This window comes from Struthio camelus, chromosome 10 (assembly GCF_040807025.1).
Source record: "Struthio camelus isolate bStrCam1 chromosome 10, bStrCam1.hap1, whole genome shotgun sequence".
NCBI lineage: Eukaryota > Metazoa > Chordata > Aves > Struthioniformes > Struthionidae > Struthio > Struthio camelus.
This window is the reverse complement of record NC_090951.1, coordinates 7864862-7884045: the sequence shown is the minus strand read 5'-3', so window position 1 is coordinate 7884045 and position 19184 is coordinate 7864862. Positions and strand designations below refer to the sequence as shown.

At 41.2% G+C, this 19184-nt stretch overlaps 1 protein-coding gene and 2 long non-coding RNA genes across 18 annotated transcripts in view; 2 read left to right on the top strand and 1 right to left on the bottom strand.

The window, feature by feature from the left end:
* The window catches only part of LOC104140634 (uncharacterized), a 73030-nt gene extending 57540 nt beyond the window's left edge, over nucleotides 1-15490 (bottom strand). For 2 of the 3 annotated variants that reach the window (XR_011143328.1, XR_011143329.1), the window contains exons 1-3: nucleotides 14927-15490; nucleotides 7335-7422; nucleotides 5056-5149 (exon numbers count right to left, since the gene is read on the bottom strand). This is a non-coding gene — a long non-coding RNA (uncharacterized lncRNA). The remainder of the gene's footprint in view (nucleotides 1-5055; nucleotides 5150-7334; nucleotides 7423-14926) is intronic. The other variant, XR_011143330.1, reaches the window with a different exon arrangement.
* LOC138068499 (uncharacterized) lies at nucleotides 82-11756 on the top strand. Its single transcript, XR_011143332.1, has 3 exons — nucleotides 82-137; nucleotides 5025-5194; nucleotides 10988-11756. It is a non-coding gene; the product is annotated as an uncharacterized lncRNA (long non-coding RNA).
* Nucleotides 15491-15607: 117 nt separating the features above from the next.
* WWOX (WW domain containing oxidoreductase) overlaps nucleotides 15608-19184 on the top strand; it is a 525216-nt gene continuing 521639 nt past the window's right edge. For all 14 annotated transcript variants that reach the window (XR_011143339.1, XM_068956305.1, XM_068956313.1 and 11 more), the window contains exons 1-3: nucleotides 15608-15805; nucleotides 18600-18664; nucleotides 19077-19134. Coding sequence is in view for 13 of the 14 variants with exons in the window: in XM_068956305.1 (XP_068812406.1) it covers nucleotides 15699-15805; nucleotides 18600-18664; nucleotides 19077-19134 (230 nt within the window). In the remaining variant the exon portion in view is untranslated. The remainder of the gene's footprint in view (nucleotides 15806-18599; nucleotides 18665-19076; nucleotides 19135-19184) is intronic.

The window sequence follows — 19184 nt, the reverse complement described above, 5'->3', positions numbered from 1 at the left end:
TCAATTCACTTCCACAGACTTTGGGTCAAAACAGGAAATTGCAGTCATTCCTCTTCTATTTTTACTAGCTACTGCCCTAGTTTCATTTCTGGAGGTACTGAAAGCAGTAAAAGCAGAAATCAGCTCACGAAGAAAAGGTATGGAGAAAACCCTGTTTGTTTTTCATCTGCTTTCCCAGCCCTGAAGTGGGGTGAAACCTGAATAGACTGAGGAAGTATCTCACTGGCAAGAGATTTCCAAACCTCCATGTTGGAAGGCTTTTGTCCTCCTGCATAGCAGTGACTGTGAATGCTGACTGCCCTAAACACCAAGGCCATCCTGTACATCATCGCTGCCCTCGACAGTCCCTGCCCAGAGTTTCCCCACTGTGAGAGCAGCCTCCCTGCCTGTTATATTAGGGCCCAGAGGGAGTAGGAGGTAGGCCGGAGTAAGGGGACTTTTGGAGGCAGCTGCTGTGCGCTGGAGGAGCTGTTTCAGCATTGCTTTTGTGCCAGCAGCCAGCGTTCGCTGCCCACCCGAGGTCCGCGTGGCATCTGCTGGCGGCTCCCGGCTCCTGGAGCAGCACCCCGGGGCACCGGGACCTGCTGGTCCAGGAGACGCGGAGGTTTGGCCAGCCGGGTACTGGCAGGGTGGTTTGGTTTGTTTTCCCCTGGGAGAGCTGGTGGGGTCCCCCGGGCGGGCGGGAGCGCTGGGGCCGCGGGGACGGGGCCGGGCAGCTGCGGGGACGGGGCCGGGCAGCTGCGGCCCCGGGCGCTGTCCACCCGGCCCGGTGCTGAAGGCGCCCGCAGCGGGGGTGCGCAGCATCCGGCCCTGCGCGGTGCTGAGACTCGCGGAGGGAAAGCCGGATCGTGCTGGGGAGCCGGCTGAGCGCCCCGTCCCTGTGCCCATCCCAAAGGGTGCTCCTCACAGAGAGGAAGGCTCCCTCCGCCTGCCTAACAGCGCGTCAGCGGGGTCTTGTCCCCAGTCCCAGCCTGGAGCAGGGCTGTTAAACTTCCCCCAAGACTCTCTCTGGAGTCTCTACCCTCCTGAGGGTGGGCTGGAGCTCTGGCACCGCACCTGCTGTGCTCCCTGAGCAGCTCCTGCAGAGCTGCGCCTCTGGTCCTGGGGATTAGAGTATTTCTCCTGGGGGTCAGCACCTCTCCTAGGACAGGTATTGTGCAGAGAAGGGCACCAGACACTTGGTCCCTCTTCCTGCATCTGGACAAGGTGTCTATGGAACAAAGATGTTCCAGGGAGGGGGCTAAGGGAAGGGTTGATCATTAAAGCTGATCACACCTGTGTTTTTTCCCATCTGTGTTTTGCAAAAGCTATTTCTGACTTTTAGAAATATGCAGGATTTTATGAATTTTCCTAAGTTTTTGTGGTGATTTTGAGCTGGGGTTAGTGTGTGTATCAGTGGGGTTGCTATTCTGTGAGATGTTAAAGACATCTGGAAAATCATTTGAAAATGGTGTTTTTGATGACAGTTTTTGCTAAGGCAAAAGGATATTTAGCATGTACAAAGCATGTGGGTAGGAAAAGGTATTCCTCTTAGTCCCTCTGTTTGCTTTCGGAAGAATGGGGTGAGGAAGAGTAGGAGGAAGATAAAGAGGAGTTGTGGAAATCTTAAAGGAGGGAGGAAGAACTATAAAAGCAAGCTATTTTCTATGAGCAGAATAAAAACAGCTTTAACCAGAACTGGCCAAGTGCTGCAGGACTAGCCCTTTTGAAAAGATGATCTATTTGTTCAACTTTTCCCTATACATAATCAGATTTTATTCTAATTTAAAATATTATCATGTCCTGTGTTTAGGACCTTTTTTTTGTGTACATGGTAAAATAAAGTGCTTCCTCCAAAAAGCTTACAGTCTAGCTAAACAAAAGGAAAGATCATTACCCTGATTTTGCCAATGAGAAGCTGAAGCAGCAAAAAAAAAAAAAAAAAAAAAAAGAGAGAGAGAAACAGAAATCTTCTAGGTTATTTTTCTTTCCCAAGAGTCAGAGCTAGTACCTAAGAAGAATTATAACAGATACTTCCATCCCGAGCACAGCAGTTGAGCGCGCAGGTATGGGATTGTCACTGGGAATGACTAGGTTGAAGGACCCAGGTGCCAGACTACAAAGGTGGCAGCTGGGAGACTGAGGGGGGCAAGGTCTGTTCTTGCCAGTACTGCACCATTCTCTGACAGAGACCCTTAATTTCCCTCCAACGAAAAGGCACATATTAAATTAATTTTATTGTTTTGAATTCTAAACAATGTTTTTAGATTTAGCCCAAGAAACACCTTCTTGATTCTTGGGTCAGATGATGCTGTGTCAAGTGTTCAGCTGGTAAATGTTCTACTTCATATTTATTCCCGTATGTCTGGAGTAATTATGTTAGTGTGCACTACATGATTAGCTTAGCCAATAATGAGTTATTGTTGCACTGCTCTATAAATCTAACATGCTGTTAAACTAATTACCATCTTACATATTTCTAAAGCAATCAGTCTGAGCTAGCTAAAGCGAAGTGAAAAATATTGAGAGTAAAAGCATAAAACAAACTGTGGCTAGTATCTAATTAAGTAGAGAACAGTACGGTGAAATGCAAATGTGGATAGTTCATATGAATTTATTTTAGGAAGCCTGTCCAAATTTGACAAGGCCCTATTTCAGTGAGTTTCACTGTACTCTGTTGAAGACTGAGATACCTGTCTTTGTTCAAACAGGTATTGTATATTCACAATGTTAAAATTTTAACCGGCTAGAGAAATAGAAGAGAATACACTTTCCACTTCTAATGCAAATGTATATATATTTCACACATATGACACAAAGATAAACTACTACTTCATACAAAATATATGGCTAATGCAAAGATTTAAGACTACGTAGTCTGTTTGCATAACTACGTGGATGGGGTGGATGAGAAACAGCTTCCTCTGCTCCAAGCACCAAGGTCAAAGGTTTGAACATTACCTTCTGAGATGTTTACTCAAGCCTAACTCTATCTTGGCTCTGATATCATTGACATTATCAGCCCATCTCTATAACTAAAAATATAAATAGATTGTTTCTCACTTTTAGCAGTGTCAGGTACTACAGAATAAGATTTTCAGTTAATAAATGACATGAGTTGGGCAAATAGATTTCTTTGCTACTTTCATCCTATCTAATTAGGAGTTATACTTGAGTTAAAGCCACATCAGACCTAACTCATAAAACATATGCCAAAGCTGTACAGAAAAAAGTTTAAGATAAAATGTATCACTAGTAATTTTTTGAAACCTTCAACTATAAAAAAAAATTAAATAGAACTATAAAGGTGTTTGAGCTATGCAGTTATCAAGTTATTTGCTCTCGAAATACGGTATTTTTTTTGCTAGAAAGCCTCTGAGCTGATAAATCATTTTCACGGGCACATGCATAAGTTGTCCCACTGGCCTCAACGGCAGCATCTAGACCACTTGGTGGACAGCAGTCTAAGAGAAATGAAAGGCTGGCATTCTCCATTATTTACCCTCCATGCAGCCACAGTGCTGCTCTAGGATGTTTGTGATACAAATGAGAGGCTCCTAGGAAAGCTCAGCTCCACGCACCCTGTGTACCCATAGTTTGTTGCTAAAATGAAGTCTAGGAATTCTAGGAAGCAGCCTGTCACTGGCTTATTCCAGGTCTGTCACTTAACATTGCAAATTCAGCACAAGCACAGGCTTGGCCCTGCCATTGAATACACTCTGGTCATACCTAACAGATTTCCTAAGGCAGGCGAGTGCTCACCAAAAGCAGTAGGAATTGCAAAAGGAATCACTAGCTTTTAGTGAAGAAAAAAATGTGGTGCAGAAGTGTATCTATGAAATACTAGTTGATTAAAAACAGAAATCAGAGGGAAGGAGTTGAATATACCCTTTGGAAGGTAACTTGTCCTACTGTAATTTGAGACATTCTGGATATACATTAAGGATAGCCATTATCACATTATTTTGTCCTTCATTTCATTTTTATCTCTCTGTTGAATCTGTAAAGCTAAGTGCGGTTTGCACTTTATTAGGTTATGATGTGACTAACCTCACAGGAACTACACTGATTTATACCAGCTGGGGAATGAGCCTGCAGATTTGGAGGGACCATCATGGTAATCTAATCTAGTTTGCTGAATGACAAAAAACTGGTTTTACTGCTGTTTCTTTCACACTACTGTATACATACTGCTTTCAAAATCGCTTAGCTGTTATTTCATTTGAAAACATTGTAAAATGTTGAACAACTAAGAATATTTTTAACATATCCTTGCATTTTTTTCTCAAAGTACTGAGGCTTCCACATGTGCTTTCTAACACAACTCTTCTATTTAAACTCTTCTATTAGTACAACAATATACATGTATCGATTTCAGGTGAACTAGAGGAGTAAGTATTGAGAAATGCACGTGGTATACATTACATTATATTATTACCTGCAACAATGTAACATGGTCTTTGCTGATTAAAACATAGTGTTTGCTGAAAACATTGCTTACTAAAAATCACTGTAACCATTCTGGACAACTGCAGAAGCTAGTTGAAGGGCGCTGCTAAAAAGCCCTTAGGCCACAGTAAATCCTATATTTCATTAAATCTGTTGTGTAAAGTCAAGTTCATGCAAACTTTGATACTAATTCTATGCCAAGAGCTCAGTGGAATTTCACCACTGCTTTAAATGAGATTAAATTCTAACTGCTAATCGCCTACAGTCTGTCTTATGTCTGTAAAATGGGAATATATATACAGCTATTTCAAAGAGATTTTAAAAGGTGTTAAATTTCATTAATACTGCTGAAGTACTTTGAGATTTTTCTAAACAATGGGCAAGTGTGCTTACTCTGGATAAAGAACCTTTCAAATCAAGTGTGCTGTCTTGTTTATGTTGTGCTGTAACATATTCCTAATGAGTTTAACTGAGATAGGACTACATTTTCATACGCGGTTTTGCTGGTATACCCATAACTGAAAGAATGTGAACTACTTGGTGCGTTTTCCCTAGCAAATTCACAATAGTCACAACAAATATCCTTTTTCACTTAGTTTTCAGATTACTTTATATGGAAGCATTTACCTTCAGACCGGCCAAAAGTAATTGTGGTAGCAGATGGATCCTGTGGAGAGCCCAGTTCAGTTCTTGGGATCAGCCCAGATTACATTATGGAATCCTGTAATGCATATGGGGCAAATGCAGCTAATGAGATCAGAGACAGGTAAGCTTCTGCTATCTGTTATGTACTCTCTTCTACTATAAAGATACTGTGCTAAACAGAAGACGATGGGATCTTAGCATTTCTGTAAGTATGTGAATCTTCCTAAACCTTTCTTTGCCCAGCACTGTAGTTTTTCCTACAATGTTTTTGCCAATATATGGCAATTAACTAACATCCACTGGATCTTACTGACATAACAGGGACATTAGGAGTCTTAATCAAATCCTTATCCACCAGAAGACAGAGGTTGCTGCCATTTTTAGATCTTTAAATCTACATTTTTCACTCTTTTTTGAGATGCTGTACTGAAACTAGATATTCTTCTAGTGTTAAAGCAAAACTAGATAGGTTCGTAAGACATAAAACCTGTGTGTGTGTGTGCGTGTGTGTACGCGTGTATGTATGCAGATGCTCGGTAATGTCAATGGCTGGAATGTTGAGCTAGAATTGCGTAAGCACACATTTAATAAGAGTTAAGAAATAAATTGTTAATAACACCTTACAGGAGTAGTGTGTGCCATACATCACTATGTCTCAACCTGGATCGCTGCTAGTTGGTCAGACATCGCAAGGAATGGTCTCCCTCCTCCCCGCAAACAAGTCTCCCAAACAATCCTACCCATATGACCAAACCACTACAGAAAAATAAAAAGTATTAATATGAACAATATAAGAAATTCATATGAAACCCATTCTGGCAATGATGCACAAAATACTCCATGGAAGCATTTCCAAAGAGCTAGGTCGTGGGTGCTAGGTGGCCCACTGTTTTTAGAAATGTTGAGAATTGCTCTAAGCACATCAAAACAGGTTTTATAGTTATAAGCAATTTACTGGTTGGCTGGTCCTTGTAATAGCTGTTTTTTAAGGCATAAATTAATGACTTCTTAACCTTTAGCAAATTATTTATGAGTTAATTAACGAATTACATCTTTTTGCAAGCATGCTGCCAGTATCATTAATCTGTTCTCAATATCATGAAAGACGGATACCCCCAATGGTCTCATTCAGCTTTCTTGGCAAGCAGAATAACTAGGAATGAATAAGCAAGGTTATATATGAAATATTGATTAGAAGGAAATGATTACCATATGAATTGCGTAATTCTACTGAAACATCAAGGGAAGGTGATAAGAATAGAAAGTTCTGGAGACACTCTGCCAGTTTCCTTTTCCATGCATTACATTATTAGTATTGCACTGTTAATCTATTCAGTCATTGAAAGAAAAGAGAAAAAAGTCATTGGTGAATAGGCAGGGAAATGTCAGGCTTTATGCAAGATGCAGATGTTTTTCATTATGCAGGGTACAAAGACTCTGAGAAAGGAACTCATTAGTAGAATTGGGTGAATAACGGCTTGTCTGGTTCTGTGATCAAACCAACAAAAAAACAGGAGGGGAAAAATGATCAAATTAAGCAGAAAATTTTGAGTTTTTTTTTCCTTTAGAGGGAAAAGAGAGAGATTGGGGGGAGGGAAGAGGGAGGGAGGAGGAAAGGAACCAAACATGAAAAGCTGATTTCTAATCAGCTCTGCCTGGTAGCAACTGAACAAGTTAGCCTCTTCAAAACTATTTTGAAGAGTATTTCTGACCCCTGTCTTCTGGTGGATAAGGACTTCATTAAGTCTCCTAAAGTCCCTGTTATGTCAGTAAGATCCAGTGGATGTTAGTTAATTGCTATATATTGGCAAAAATATTGTAGAAAAAACTACCGTGCTGGGCAAACAAAGGGTATTTCTATGGAGTGAGATACATGAAGTTGCATGTTCATTCTAGTCATGCCCTGAGATAGCCAGACATAAGTTTCCTTTTTGGAAGCAATGTAATCACTCAACACAGATCTGAATCTGAGCTATGAAGCTCTCCTGAGAACAACTTGTCTGCCTCAGGTGCTACAGATTGCCTTTTTTTTTTTTTTTCCTTTAAACTCAGTCCTGAGAAAGCAATAGCACACATCTGTCACAGCTTGTGACTATTTCACAGGTCTTCATTACCTGCCATGCTAATCAGGCAGCATTAAGAGGTGATGTTTACTGTATCTTTTTGTCTTGATACAGCATTCTGCATAGATCAGTAAGCTTTGCTGGAAATGCCTTGGAGTTGTAAGAACTTTTGCTTCTCCTACACTTGCTTTCATTTACCTTCTTGCTCAACAGAGGTATTGTTTACTAGATAGGCACCTCTGCTCCTTTTCTTGTGTCAGGAACTAGGAAGGCTCTTCACGTTCTTCTGTAAGATCAAGAAACAATTGACTTTAATTGAGTAAACACACTGTTTCTCTTTTATCAAGCTCTGCTCCCAAAGAAATCACACTTATTATTAGAAGGCAATGAAAAATGTGGAAAATGTTCAGCAATACGATCTTTAGATGAGAGGACTGAGATCTGCTTTTTATCACTGTCATATGTAGTATTTGAGTACTCAAGAGCATTAGTTAAATGTTTATAGCAGAAGATGTCCATTAGAGTCATGTCCGGCTTAGGGATATGAAAGTGTGTGTTTGAAGATTTTTGTTAACACGTTTTGAGGGTTTCATTTTACCATCAAAAGATAGAGTAAATGTGAAGAGTTTTGAGAGTTTGATTGAGGGTTTAAAATGCTGGATTCTGTTCAGCTATGGAATAGAGGCTCCAGCACAGAAATGTTTCATGCCAAGAAAAGCAACTGAAACATGAGTAATGAGGGTTCATTGTTAACCATTACTCTTTAAAGATCTATTTTTCATTTTTAAAGGTTGCACAAGCACAGACTATTTTTGGAAGTAACTTCTCCCTTAGTCCCTCTTCAAAACCACAGAACATACATTCTTATTCAGTAAGGAAAGGTGAATACCTTAATTCAAACATCTCGCACAATAAAAGCTAGACTTTAAAGGGAACTCATGACCAGGTTTTTAAGAGTACAACGTTCAGAATCAGGACCCAAGGTTCAACAAGATTTAGCACTCGGGCCCTTTTGAAAATCCAGCTACATGGTGCCAACATGAGAATTTAACCATTTGAATATTTCTTCCTATATGGACAAACCATTGAGTGAAACACACTGTTTTCCAGGTCATTATGTAACACTTAAAATTAAATCCAATATATCCCTTAATTTGCAATTCCATAAATGCTTTCATTCTCATTAGATTATCTTAACACAAAGTTAGTAGACTAAGCAACTGTGACTGCTTTTTTGTTATTGAATTACAGAATCAGTGGATGTCAGGAATGTAAATGAATGTACTGCTAGCCTCTTACTGAATTCAAATTGATTTCCAGGCAGAATAAAAATTGGCTGAAGGACCATAAACAGAAAATAATAGACCACTGAGGAGAATTACCAAGTGAAATGCCTCAGGGACATACAATAGGCCTCAGGCTATTTAATTTATTTTATTTAGATGACAAGGCTGACTCTACAAGACACATTGTCAGCTCTGCAAGATTGTAGATCATTTAACTTCAAACAAAGAAACATGACTAATGACTTACATGACTATTTTACAAAAATAAGGTATCTGTCATTAGTCTGAGCTGCCGTGTTTCTTCCTACCCCTTCTCACCTCCAGGGAGCATTATAGGAGGAGTCTATGCTATTGTGTCTGAACCTACTACCTAGCTTGTGGTAATCTACATATGCCATAAAGACTGTTCAGCCTTTACTTTGTTATAGGTGGCCTTAGCTAAAGATTTGCATGACATGTCTTGTCTCAGAAGGCCAAGGGCAATATGAATGAAAACCAGTTGGTCTCAGATAGTTGGTCCCCTTCCCTTGCATTTGTGGATATTTTCTAAAAGGCACAGTATCACTCACTCCAAGCGTATGGATGTCCTGAACTGGTTGATGAAGGAGCTTTAAAACAAAGTTCTATTGGACAGCTTACATGCGGCGACATGGTTGTGTGTAACATGCATTGAGGAAGCGTTCTGACAGTCTTACTAGTGAAATAAAGTTACCATCAGATGTGATATGCTTCACTGAGATGACTATTAGAGATTCAGAGGGAGAAGAAAACAGAAATAGGATTTTTAATCAAATAAACAGTGTACTGTTATCCAAAGGTAACTGAGAGGGGAACATAGAAGGATTTATGATGTTTCTTTCTGCAAATGTGTTATATGCTCATGTTCCTTTAAAATGCAGTCTTGATTCAAATTTCTTGCAAGTAAAATTTCACTGATGTCAGTTATCAGTAGTTTAACAAGATCAGAATCAGCTCGAGATTTTCCAAAGTATTTCCAAAATAAGTTTACTGCAGTCCATGCCATACCGAATGCCATCATTCTGAAAACACACAAAATATAGATAGCTGTTTGTCTGCCTATCTACCTTCATAATACTTAGTATTAAATTATATCTAGTCCATACATTAAAGGTGTGTCCACACATTTAAAATCACATGATTTTCTTTCAAACTTAGCCCTACTAGGTCTCTGGATCAGATTATTTCTAATGGCTACGCTTCTTAATTCTACTGCCCTCCTGCCTCCTGTATAAATAGGGAGGGATAGACCAAGTACTGCAAAGAATCTACTATAATCAGGGCCTTCTTGAAATTTCAAAATCCAGTTAATTCTCTAACTCCTTTTCGTTAACATCTCTGATATACCAGCCCTATTTTTCCTTGACATATTCCAGCAGTCAGCCTATGAAAAGACTCAACCATGTCCACTACAGTGTTTCGCAGTGCTTATCAGAATCATCATTTTTCTTTGTAGCCGTTCTATTTTTTCCTAGTAGTTTGACACAGATTAGAATTTGGCCTTCTTTTGCAGAGATAAAGTCTTGTCCTTTGATTTTCTCACTCCTGTATCTAAATAATACCTTTTGTTCTGTGGTATAGTAAATGGATGGCGGATCATCAGATCGTCCTGGTCACTAACCTGCCAGTTCAAGGAAAGGAGCACGGGGTTACTTAGTTACCCCTTAAAAGAGGACAATGAGCTGTCGTGCTGAATGAATTTTAGGAGAGAATATTTTTGGGGCAGAAGAGTTTTTTCAAAGAAAAACAATAGAGTTTAATCTAAACAACAAACATCTCTGCTTTGGACTGTACCTGCTGTCCACGGACTGCATCCACTGTTATGGATATAAGGAAGCTCATTAAAGATGAGATTAATCAGGAGTGATAGCTCATTTGATTAAGAAAGGTTTCTAGTGATTAAAATAGAAACAGTCATGACGGTTCTACCTTCTTTTAGTTTTGTTCAATCTTTTTGATTTCTCCTGAGTAATCACACACAAATCATTTACATGCTTTTAAATATCTCACAATGAAAACTTAATCTTCTTCACATCTGTGGTCAAAATAATTGGCCTTCTCCCATTGTCAATAAGGTTGCACATGCAGAGTCTAGCATCCTCACTGTAGCCTCAGGAGCTGGACTGACAAGGAAAATGAACCAGACGTTCTCCTACCCACCCCGAGGTCTGATGCTGCAAATATTTCCACGTTTCACTTTCAATGTGTGAATGGTCTCAATGAACTCAAGGAGAGAAAATGTCTGTAAAACTATGAAAGAATAAAAGTGGTTGTTGCACTGAGGTGTAAGAACTTTACCACTAATCTATTTTTTCACTAATTAATTTTATTTACCTCTCCCTTTCTTGTCTGTATAAAGCAACTATAGTGAAACATTTAAAGGCATTTAGACACCGAACTTCTACTTCTTTTTTTTCTCTAGCTTTTCAGTTTCCAACTTTCCATCTTTGTAGATGAATAATTACTCAATAGGCCTATGTCTGTATGTCCAAGTATGGTTTTGTAGGTAGAAAGGCTTGCCTATTGTTTGTTTGTTTTTTTAACCAGATTGTGAAGAATATATTGCATCAACCTTTCAATGCCTACAGGACGGATATAGAAGCCAGGGTGAATGAACTGACTGCATCACATCCTGTGTAGCAGGAGACTCTCTAAGATCACAGCAGCCTTCATTGAGGGGGACAATGTTTTTGTCACTGTGGGAGAAATTGTTGCCCGAATGCTGTATGTATCTTGATACTGGTAAGACTGGAATTTGTCTCACAGGGTTTATGCACGCTGATACATATTACGATTTGGAAAATAAAGAAACCTTTTGGTCATGCAAAACAAAAAGAAAGGAAATGTATTACTGTCAGTGCGTTGGGGCACTCAAGGCCAAATATACTTTAACTTAAGTTTAAAATAAACAAATACCATGAAGAATTACTAGTATATGAGGCAAAACAGCCTAAAGCTCTTGGAAATAACAATACACAGGCTGAAAGTATAGCTGAACACTGCCTCATCCTTTGGATTATTTGACTTCTAGTTTTCTGCAGTGGATGTCTGCTGCAGCGTAAAGAAGTTGGAGAGCAACAGAAAGTTCTTACTGAAATATGAGTGAAAAGAAGACAAAGTCATGTCCTTTTCGATGTCTATCCAAAAACAATTAGATACTACTTCCTACCATTAATTTTCTTGCCATTTTGAACTAAACTAGTACTTCCATTGGTCACATGTCACAGTTTGCATGTAAGGACATCTAATATGATCCTGCACTTTCATTTCCACATTGTGCACATTTGAGAACAAATAGATATTAAACTATTACACTAATAAAATGTAGACTTTACAATATTCAAATACGGCCTATCTCAGGTTAATGATGTCACAAGCATGTCAAGACAGACTTGTTTTCCACAATTTCTTTCATCTCAGTAGTATACCGTTTTCTCTGGAAATACAGCTTTCTCTGGAAATACAATCATAGAATCACAAAAATAAATAGGAATCACTATTTTAGATTTACCTTATGACTGTGATTCCAACTCTTCAGTTTTCATGGAGGTTTCACAGTTAAATTCCATATACAAAATGTCCTTTAGATTGCTTTTAGAGGAAATTGGAAGATCCTCAAAAGCATTATCTATTTAAATTGTATTTAACTTTGAAATGTTGTTGAAAATGGAATTATTATGTGTAAGTAGATAAAATTCTTGAAATTTCTAAAAATAATTTTGGTTAAAAACTTAGGGATTTCAGAAGTTTAAACCACTCTCATAACTTGTATGAAAGTGATCTACTGGACATTTCAATGGAGATCTGTGTTTATTGACACCACAAAAATAAACATTTGTTCAGTTGAAGGATCTGGTACATTCACAGTAGGCAGTAGCTCAAATATTCATTTATCATGTTCTAGTGGATTAAAACCGTAGCCTCAAGCAGAGTTCACTGCTTTATCTAATGCTGAGGTACGACGGGCATGAACCATGGATGCAGGATTTTCCCCTGAAAAGAAACAGCTGTAGCCTATATAAACATGTTCTGACAGCTGCGGAAAAATTATGACCTGATAATTGTTCAGAATTTTGTCATACTCCTAAACCGTGATTTCTGACAAACAGACACATGCTCTATCAAAGGGTGAGTCAACATTTTGCTGTGCATCTGGATACTTTTACAATATATCATGATTCTTTCTCTCTTGTCCAGATAACTCTCAGTATCAAATTCTTTGACAAATAAATCAGTACCCAAATCTTTGACAAGCAATGGCCATGACTCAAAAAAGTATATAAGTCTGTGACTGACACTTGAGGAAATGTTAAGATTTTGGCTGCCTCAGGCTTGCCAGTGGAATTATATGACCAAATTTACATCTATGTTTCTAATGGAGAAACCAGCCAAATACGTGTGATCTTGATGGTTTAAAGTACAGCTAACAGAAAATGAGATTAAGATTCTAATTAACATTTGTTATTGTGAAAACAACAACCATTTCTAAATGTCTTCTTGTTTTAATTTATGCACTTTCTGGCAGGCTGTGGAATTAATCTTAGTCTGAGAGGCTTAGAATGATCAGAAGAATTAATTTAGAGGATTGGTACAGCAATGGATCAGAATGATATCTTTGAAGCACTTTCTGCTAAAAAAACAACACTCAAAGCAAGTGACAGAAGTTTTTAAGCAGAACGGACTATTTACTACCCTGTTTGAATGAACATCCCTGTAATAACTAACAAACAGACCCATTCTTTTTCTGCAGTGCAATAAAATGGGTAGTAATTTTACACATACACACACAGAAGCTGGAGAAAATGGCAAAGGACATCTCTGACCCTTTCAAAGGGAATGTATCTTCCATTTGCCACAATTTTCAATTGGAAAACATGGCTGAATTTCGACATGCTTTGAAATAACTCAGTAAATAACATGAGTGGCCAAATTATCAAAACTTGTGACTTCTTTTTTCCAATGAAAATATTCTGAAAAGTAGGAGGCAGTTAAAAGTACTGTGGAAGAATTGTGAAAAGTAGCATAACTGTTGGAGTCTCTGTTGATTCTTAAGTTTGAAAGAAGAAAGTGTGAGATTTCTCATTTTTTTCAAAGAAATTGAAATTTCACTGAAAATATTATAAGCCATAGGACTTCTATTATTCATGCACTAGGGTAGAGCTTCAAGGGAATTTGTTACTCTCCATGTTGCTCGGTCAAACAAAGTCTTGCCTCTTTCTTCGCGGCATTAATATTTTTACGTGAAAGGTAGTGTTTCTAGTTAGTGCATAATATATACATATACATACACATGCCTACTACTCAGATGCTCTTTTTTTTTCTTATCTACAGTGCACTATACCTTCTTTACATTCAGATACTGCAATGCTGCTTTTTATATCTAGGACAAAATGTATCCTTCATGTAATACAGACGGTTGGGATAGGATGACTATTAGACCAATTATTTCCAAGTTCTCATGGATCGCAAAGAATGAAATGTTTGGTGCCGAATACTCAAGAGACTGTAACAGGAAGAAACCTAATAACTATTTTTACACTACTACTGCTAGATTAATATCTTATTTTTTAATTAAAAAAAAATGACTTAAGCTAGTTTCTTGAGACCTGGCACATCCCTCCATTCAGTCACCTATGACCATCACCTGCTTCCTGGTTTAGAAGTAAGCATGTCACCGAAGTTTCCCTTCCCAAGAGAGTATGATTACAGTGTTTTTCAGTACTCTCAGAAATAGTCCCAAGAAAATTGCTGCCTGAGGAAGCATGAGTATTTATCTCTAACAGGAGGAGATAATTCAGTAGGTGTAATTTCTGAGAGGAATATGCAAAGTGATGGAGCAGCAGGGCAGAAAAAAGTTCATGTTCCTTTTTCTAGACAGACAGGCACACTAGTAGTGGGGAGTGAGTGAGCCATATAGGTCAGTGCCTCAAACAGTGCATAAAAATGTTACCCAAAGGAGTTAGGGTGCTTTACTGTATTTGTGTGGCTGCACTGCCACCTGGTGCAGTCTCCAGTGATTACAGCCACTGTCCAACAGTGGGGTTTGCTTTTTTTTTTTTGCTTAAAAAAACCTGCCAAAGGACTACAGTGGGAAGACGCTGTTACAAATGCTAACAATTAGCTTTAGTTACACAAATACATATGAGGCTGTCAGCACACGGGTACCTGACCAAAAGCATTATCGGCAGTCAGGGGAAGTACTCTGTGTCAGCTGAATAATGATACTGCACAATGCAATTCTCCTGTCCCAGCTGCAAAGTAGCATGCCTTTGCCTTAACTACCATGACAGAGGTTTTTGTCATTTGCTATTAACTCATTACCTTGTAGTGCCTCAGTCCTTGAAAATGACCATCAGGTTTGTGCCACTGGATGACCCAGGTTTGGAAGAGGGGCCTTAGGAGCAGGCTGGGCAGCCTGGCCTGCCGGCCCTCAGGGCAGGAGTTCCTCCCTTGCCTCACGCTCCATGATGGCGCACTGATACTTACACATCGCAGGCAGATACTGCTCTCAGACGAGAAGACAAGCCAGGTCTTCCTCACTAGGCGAAGGACATCGAGACGCTCTCATGCCCCAAGGCCGGGAAGCGCGGCCCGGCGAGGGCTGGAGGCGACCGCCCCCGGGTGCTGCCCAAGCGGCGTGCGGAGCGGGCGAAGGCTGCAGCTGCCGCCCGCACCTAGGCCCTGCCACGCGGCCTGAGCTTGAGGGCAGCACGGGCTGCTGCCAGCGGCCTCCTTCCCTAGGCCTCCCCCTCTGACTCTTCCGTGTACTGCTAGCATCAAAAAGCTTTAGAAACAGTTCATTTTCCGTTGCTTTCCGGGGCTTGGCCTGCCTCCTTGGCTCCGCACTTGTCTCTGGAAAAGGGAGCACTTAACCTCCCCCTCCCCGCAAACCTCGGATTCTCGAGCCACCTGTGAAGGTTTCAACTCACTCCGGGGCTCCTTAGGGGGAAAACCTCGGTAACACACGCAAAAATCGCCCGATTCAGGGCGAAGCTGCCGCTGGGCCACTGCCCTCGCGTGACGCAGCTCCGGCCGCCGCCGCCGCGAGATGGCGCCGCCGGGGCCGCGGGGAGCCGCTCCCGCCCCCGCCCCCCGGGCCCCCGCCCCCGCCCCGCGTCACCGCCCGCCGGACTACACTTCCCAGAGTGCCCTCGGCCCGCCGCGCCGCGCGATTGGCTGGCCCGGCCGGAAGGGGCGGTCTCGCGCGCGCCCGCTGGCTGGTGAAGCGGCGGCGAGGCTGCGTGGAGCCCCCGTCCTAATGGCGGCGCTGAAGTACGCGGGGCTGGAGGACACGGACAGCGAGGAGGAGCTGCCGCCCGGTTGGGAGGAGCGGACCACCAAAGACGGCTGGGTTTACTACGCCAAGTAAGGGAGCGGCGGGGCGGGCTCGCCCGGAGCCTCGCGCCGCGGGGCATGGCGGGCGGGGGCTGCCCCCCTCTTCCCCTCAGCGTGGGGGAGGCGGGAGCCGCCATTTCCCGCCCGCCCTGCGCAGGGCGGAGCCGGCGGCGGAGCCGGCGCTTGGGTCGCCTCGGGGCGGGGGAGGGGGGGAACCATCTCTCCGCGACTCCGTTTCTGCTTTTGGTGCCCTCCTGGGGCCGCTGAGGATAAAAGCGTGGCAGAGGTGGGCTCGGCCCCCCGGCGCTATCCGCCCTGTGCGGACCTTCGCAGGTAGAAGGAGAGGAGGACTGGGAGATAAATCCTGCCTAACAGGGAGGAGATAGGTTAGTGCGGTACCGGCCACCTGGGCAGAGCCCTAGCCTCCCACCTTGTGGGGCAGCGATGGGGGAGCGCAGGGAGACGCGCCTGGCTACGGGAGTCCGTTGGAGCACGGCTGTGGCGGTGTTGCAGTGCGCTTTATGGCTCAGAGCGTACCTTCTGCGCCCTGTGGGGCGCGACGCAGGCAACCGAGCCTTACGCAGTATTGCAGTTCTCTTAGTTTTCCTCCTTGCAGGAGTAGAGAAGACAGTTAGTCAAGTTAGTCGTGGCACGTGCAGTAGAAATTAAAAACGCTAAGTGCTCACCCCCAGCTCTGCAGTATACCACGGCTTTGACAAGAGATACAAATTCGCCTGAGGCACCATCTGCTGTGCCGCTTTGAAAACTGTCAAATCCCCACCAGTTACAAAAGAGTGCTGGATTAACAGGATTAACTCAGTGGAATATATGTTTACATATTTTTCTCCTCTCTTATGGTTTCCTATAATTGTGCTGATCTTGGAGTCTGTGTTTCAGTTCATTTAAAACTAAAAGGCTTGCCCGCTCCCATAAAAAGGGGTAAAAGTATAGTGCAGACAGCTTGCCTTATCTGTAGTGAGTTGGCTTCTTCTTCCCAAACTCTGATCTGCAAGCGCTAGAGAAAATGTTTTTTATTTGATATTTAGCTTATAAGCACTGCTAATTCTGTCTAGTCAATTGCTGATCTTAGGTCAGGTTTCCTTATATGCTCCTTCCCTATAGAAGCCCTTTCAAAAAGGGAATCACTAGGTGATCTTAGAAAACCTGTAAAACAGTCAGGTATTGCCTCTTAGCATGAGCAGCCGTTTGTATACGAACAATTAATGTAGTAGGCGTGGTTGTTAGCTGCTGTGAAACTGAGTTAACTCTGTTTAAACTAATAACAAGGTCCATCTTCACTAGCTAAGAGTTTGCGAGTGTGGAAATACAGCTCAGATGGAAAAGGTGTTATGCTATTGCTGCCTGAATATAAGCTCTGCACCTGTATGTTACCTTTGCAGATTCTGAAAATATATTTTTAAACCTTATCAACGCTAACAACTTTAGGCTGAGCTACAGTAGAGTTACTTTCATTTAGGACTTTTAAAGGTCCTTTTGATGAGCTGGGCATGCATGTGGTTATTTACCAAAGCTCAGTGGTTGTGCATGCATGTGTTTGTGAAGCTATGAGAATTTGGTTATGTATTTTGCACCCGACAGGAGTCGGGAATAAATAGGTTAATGCTACACATCAGGTAAAATATGACAGTTTTCATTTTATAGGGGGACTCAGGATCATATTTATCTCTAGAATGTGAGTGTCCTGAAATTCAAGTGCTACTGCGGGTCATATATATGCACCCATTTAATCTTAGACCATCTAGCTCTGATTCCTATAATAGAATTGTGATGTGCTGCTTACTGTGGCTCAACTGCCTGTTTATTTTTTCAAGCTGAAATGAATTGCTTTTCTTGTATATGCTTCGCTGTTGATACCAGATCTTGAGTTTAGTGTTTATTTGTGTATGCATTCAGTAGTTCTTCCTATTCATTTCATACTCAGGCAGCTATTAGTTGGGACACTCTTTCAAATAATCCCTGCCTGACTCTTAAACGCTTGGTTATTGTCTCTAATAATTGATGGAAGATAAAATATTAATATCCAGACTGATTTCAGTGCTCTGGTTCTGTTAAGACCTTAACCTTGTTTGTATGCGCATTGCTTTGCTTACTAGTGTGCAGTGCAAAAAACTTCATGGTACAGTTAATGAATAGCTGATTCAGTTACAGTGATTTAAGTGGAAAAAATGATCTCTAAATTAGAAGATAAGATGTGATATCTTTATCATCCCCATTAAGTAGTCTGCTCTTCAAGGCCTTTAGGATAAGCTCTCCTATTTAAAGATGCGGTTGCTCATGTAGAAATCCAAACTTGTTTACCTTGCAGCTTACAAATCAACATGATTAGAAATTAGTTTTAGAAAGGGGCTCTTCTCTTTTGAAGACTCCTAATATTACTTTGATTAGCTTCTGATAGTCTTTTGCTGCTGCTTCTTTCTTCCCTTCCAAGGGCCACCATCTTGAAGGGAAATTGTCCAAGTCTGTTAATGTTATGCTTTAATTACTCAAGCGATTTTCTTTCTTTTTGTAAGCAACAAGACTTAGATTAGAAGTTAAATGTTGACTTGAACTTTTGTAGACTCCTATGCTGTCTGGCTAGTTATTTTTCCCTCAGAGTGTGGCAAAATGGAAGCCTGTTAGCTTCTAGCAGCACCTTTAAAGCCCCTTAAACGAGGGATTGGCATGTTTCTTTTTTTTTTTCCATGGGAGACAAGCCATGTTCTGTGCTGAATTGGAGGGGGGGAAAAAAAAAGCCCCTGATTGGAGTGCACCAGAAGGAGCTGTTTTAAATCTTCATTAAACTTTTTGTTTGTTTGTTTTCCAGTCACCTTGAAGAAAAAACACAGTGGGAGCATCCTAAATCTGGAAAGAGGAAACGTGTTGCAGGAGGTTTGTGTTAAGCTTTTGTAACGTAGTAAAACTGTGTTATAAGCAACAATTGGAGTCTTCTCAGGAACTAGATTTCCCCTTGATCTCCTTAGTTGGCTCTAGTCACCGAGTTAAACCCAGCTTGCAAAGTGTAGCTGATTTCAGTGTGGCTTTACCTATGTCTGTGCAGAGTGATCAGTTGGTATTTTTATCTTTATTAATTATAAAGATGGCACTTTTAGTAGAGAGCAATTGCATGGTGATTAGGGAAGCAGTCCTTCTTCCAAATTCCAATACTGAAGTGCAGCAGGTAGGTATGTTACCTATAGAAATAGTGCAGACTTTTGCCAACTTCTGTCTGAGAAATCACTGAAACCTCAAATCTGACTGTGCTTTAATGCCTGCAAAAAGATGTTTTATCTGTGTTTTCTAGGTCTGCCATATGGATGGGAGCAGGAGACGGATGAAAGTGGACAAGTCTATTTCGTGGAGTAAGTATGTGAAAATGTAGGATATGGACAAGTAGATGGGCCAACTATAT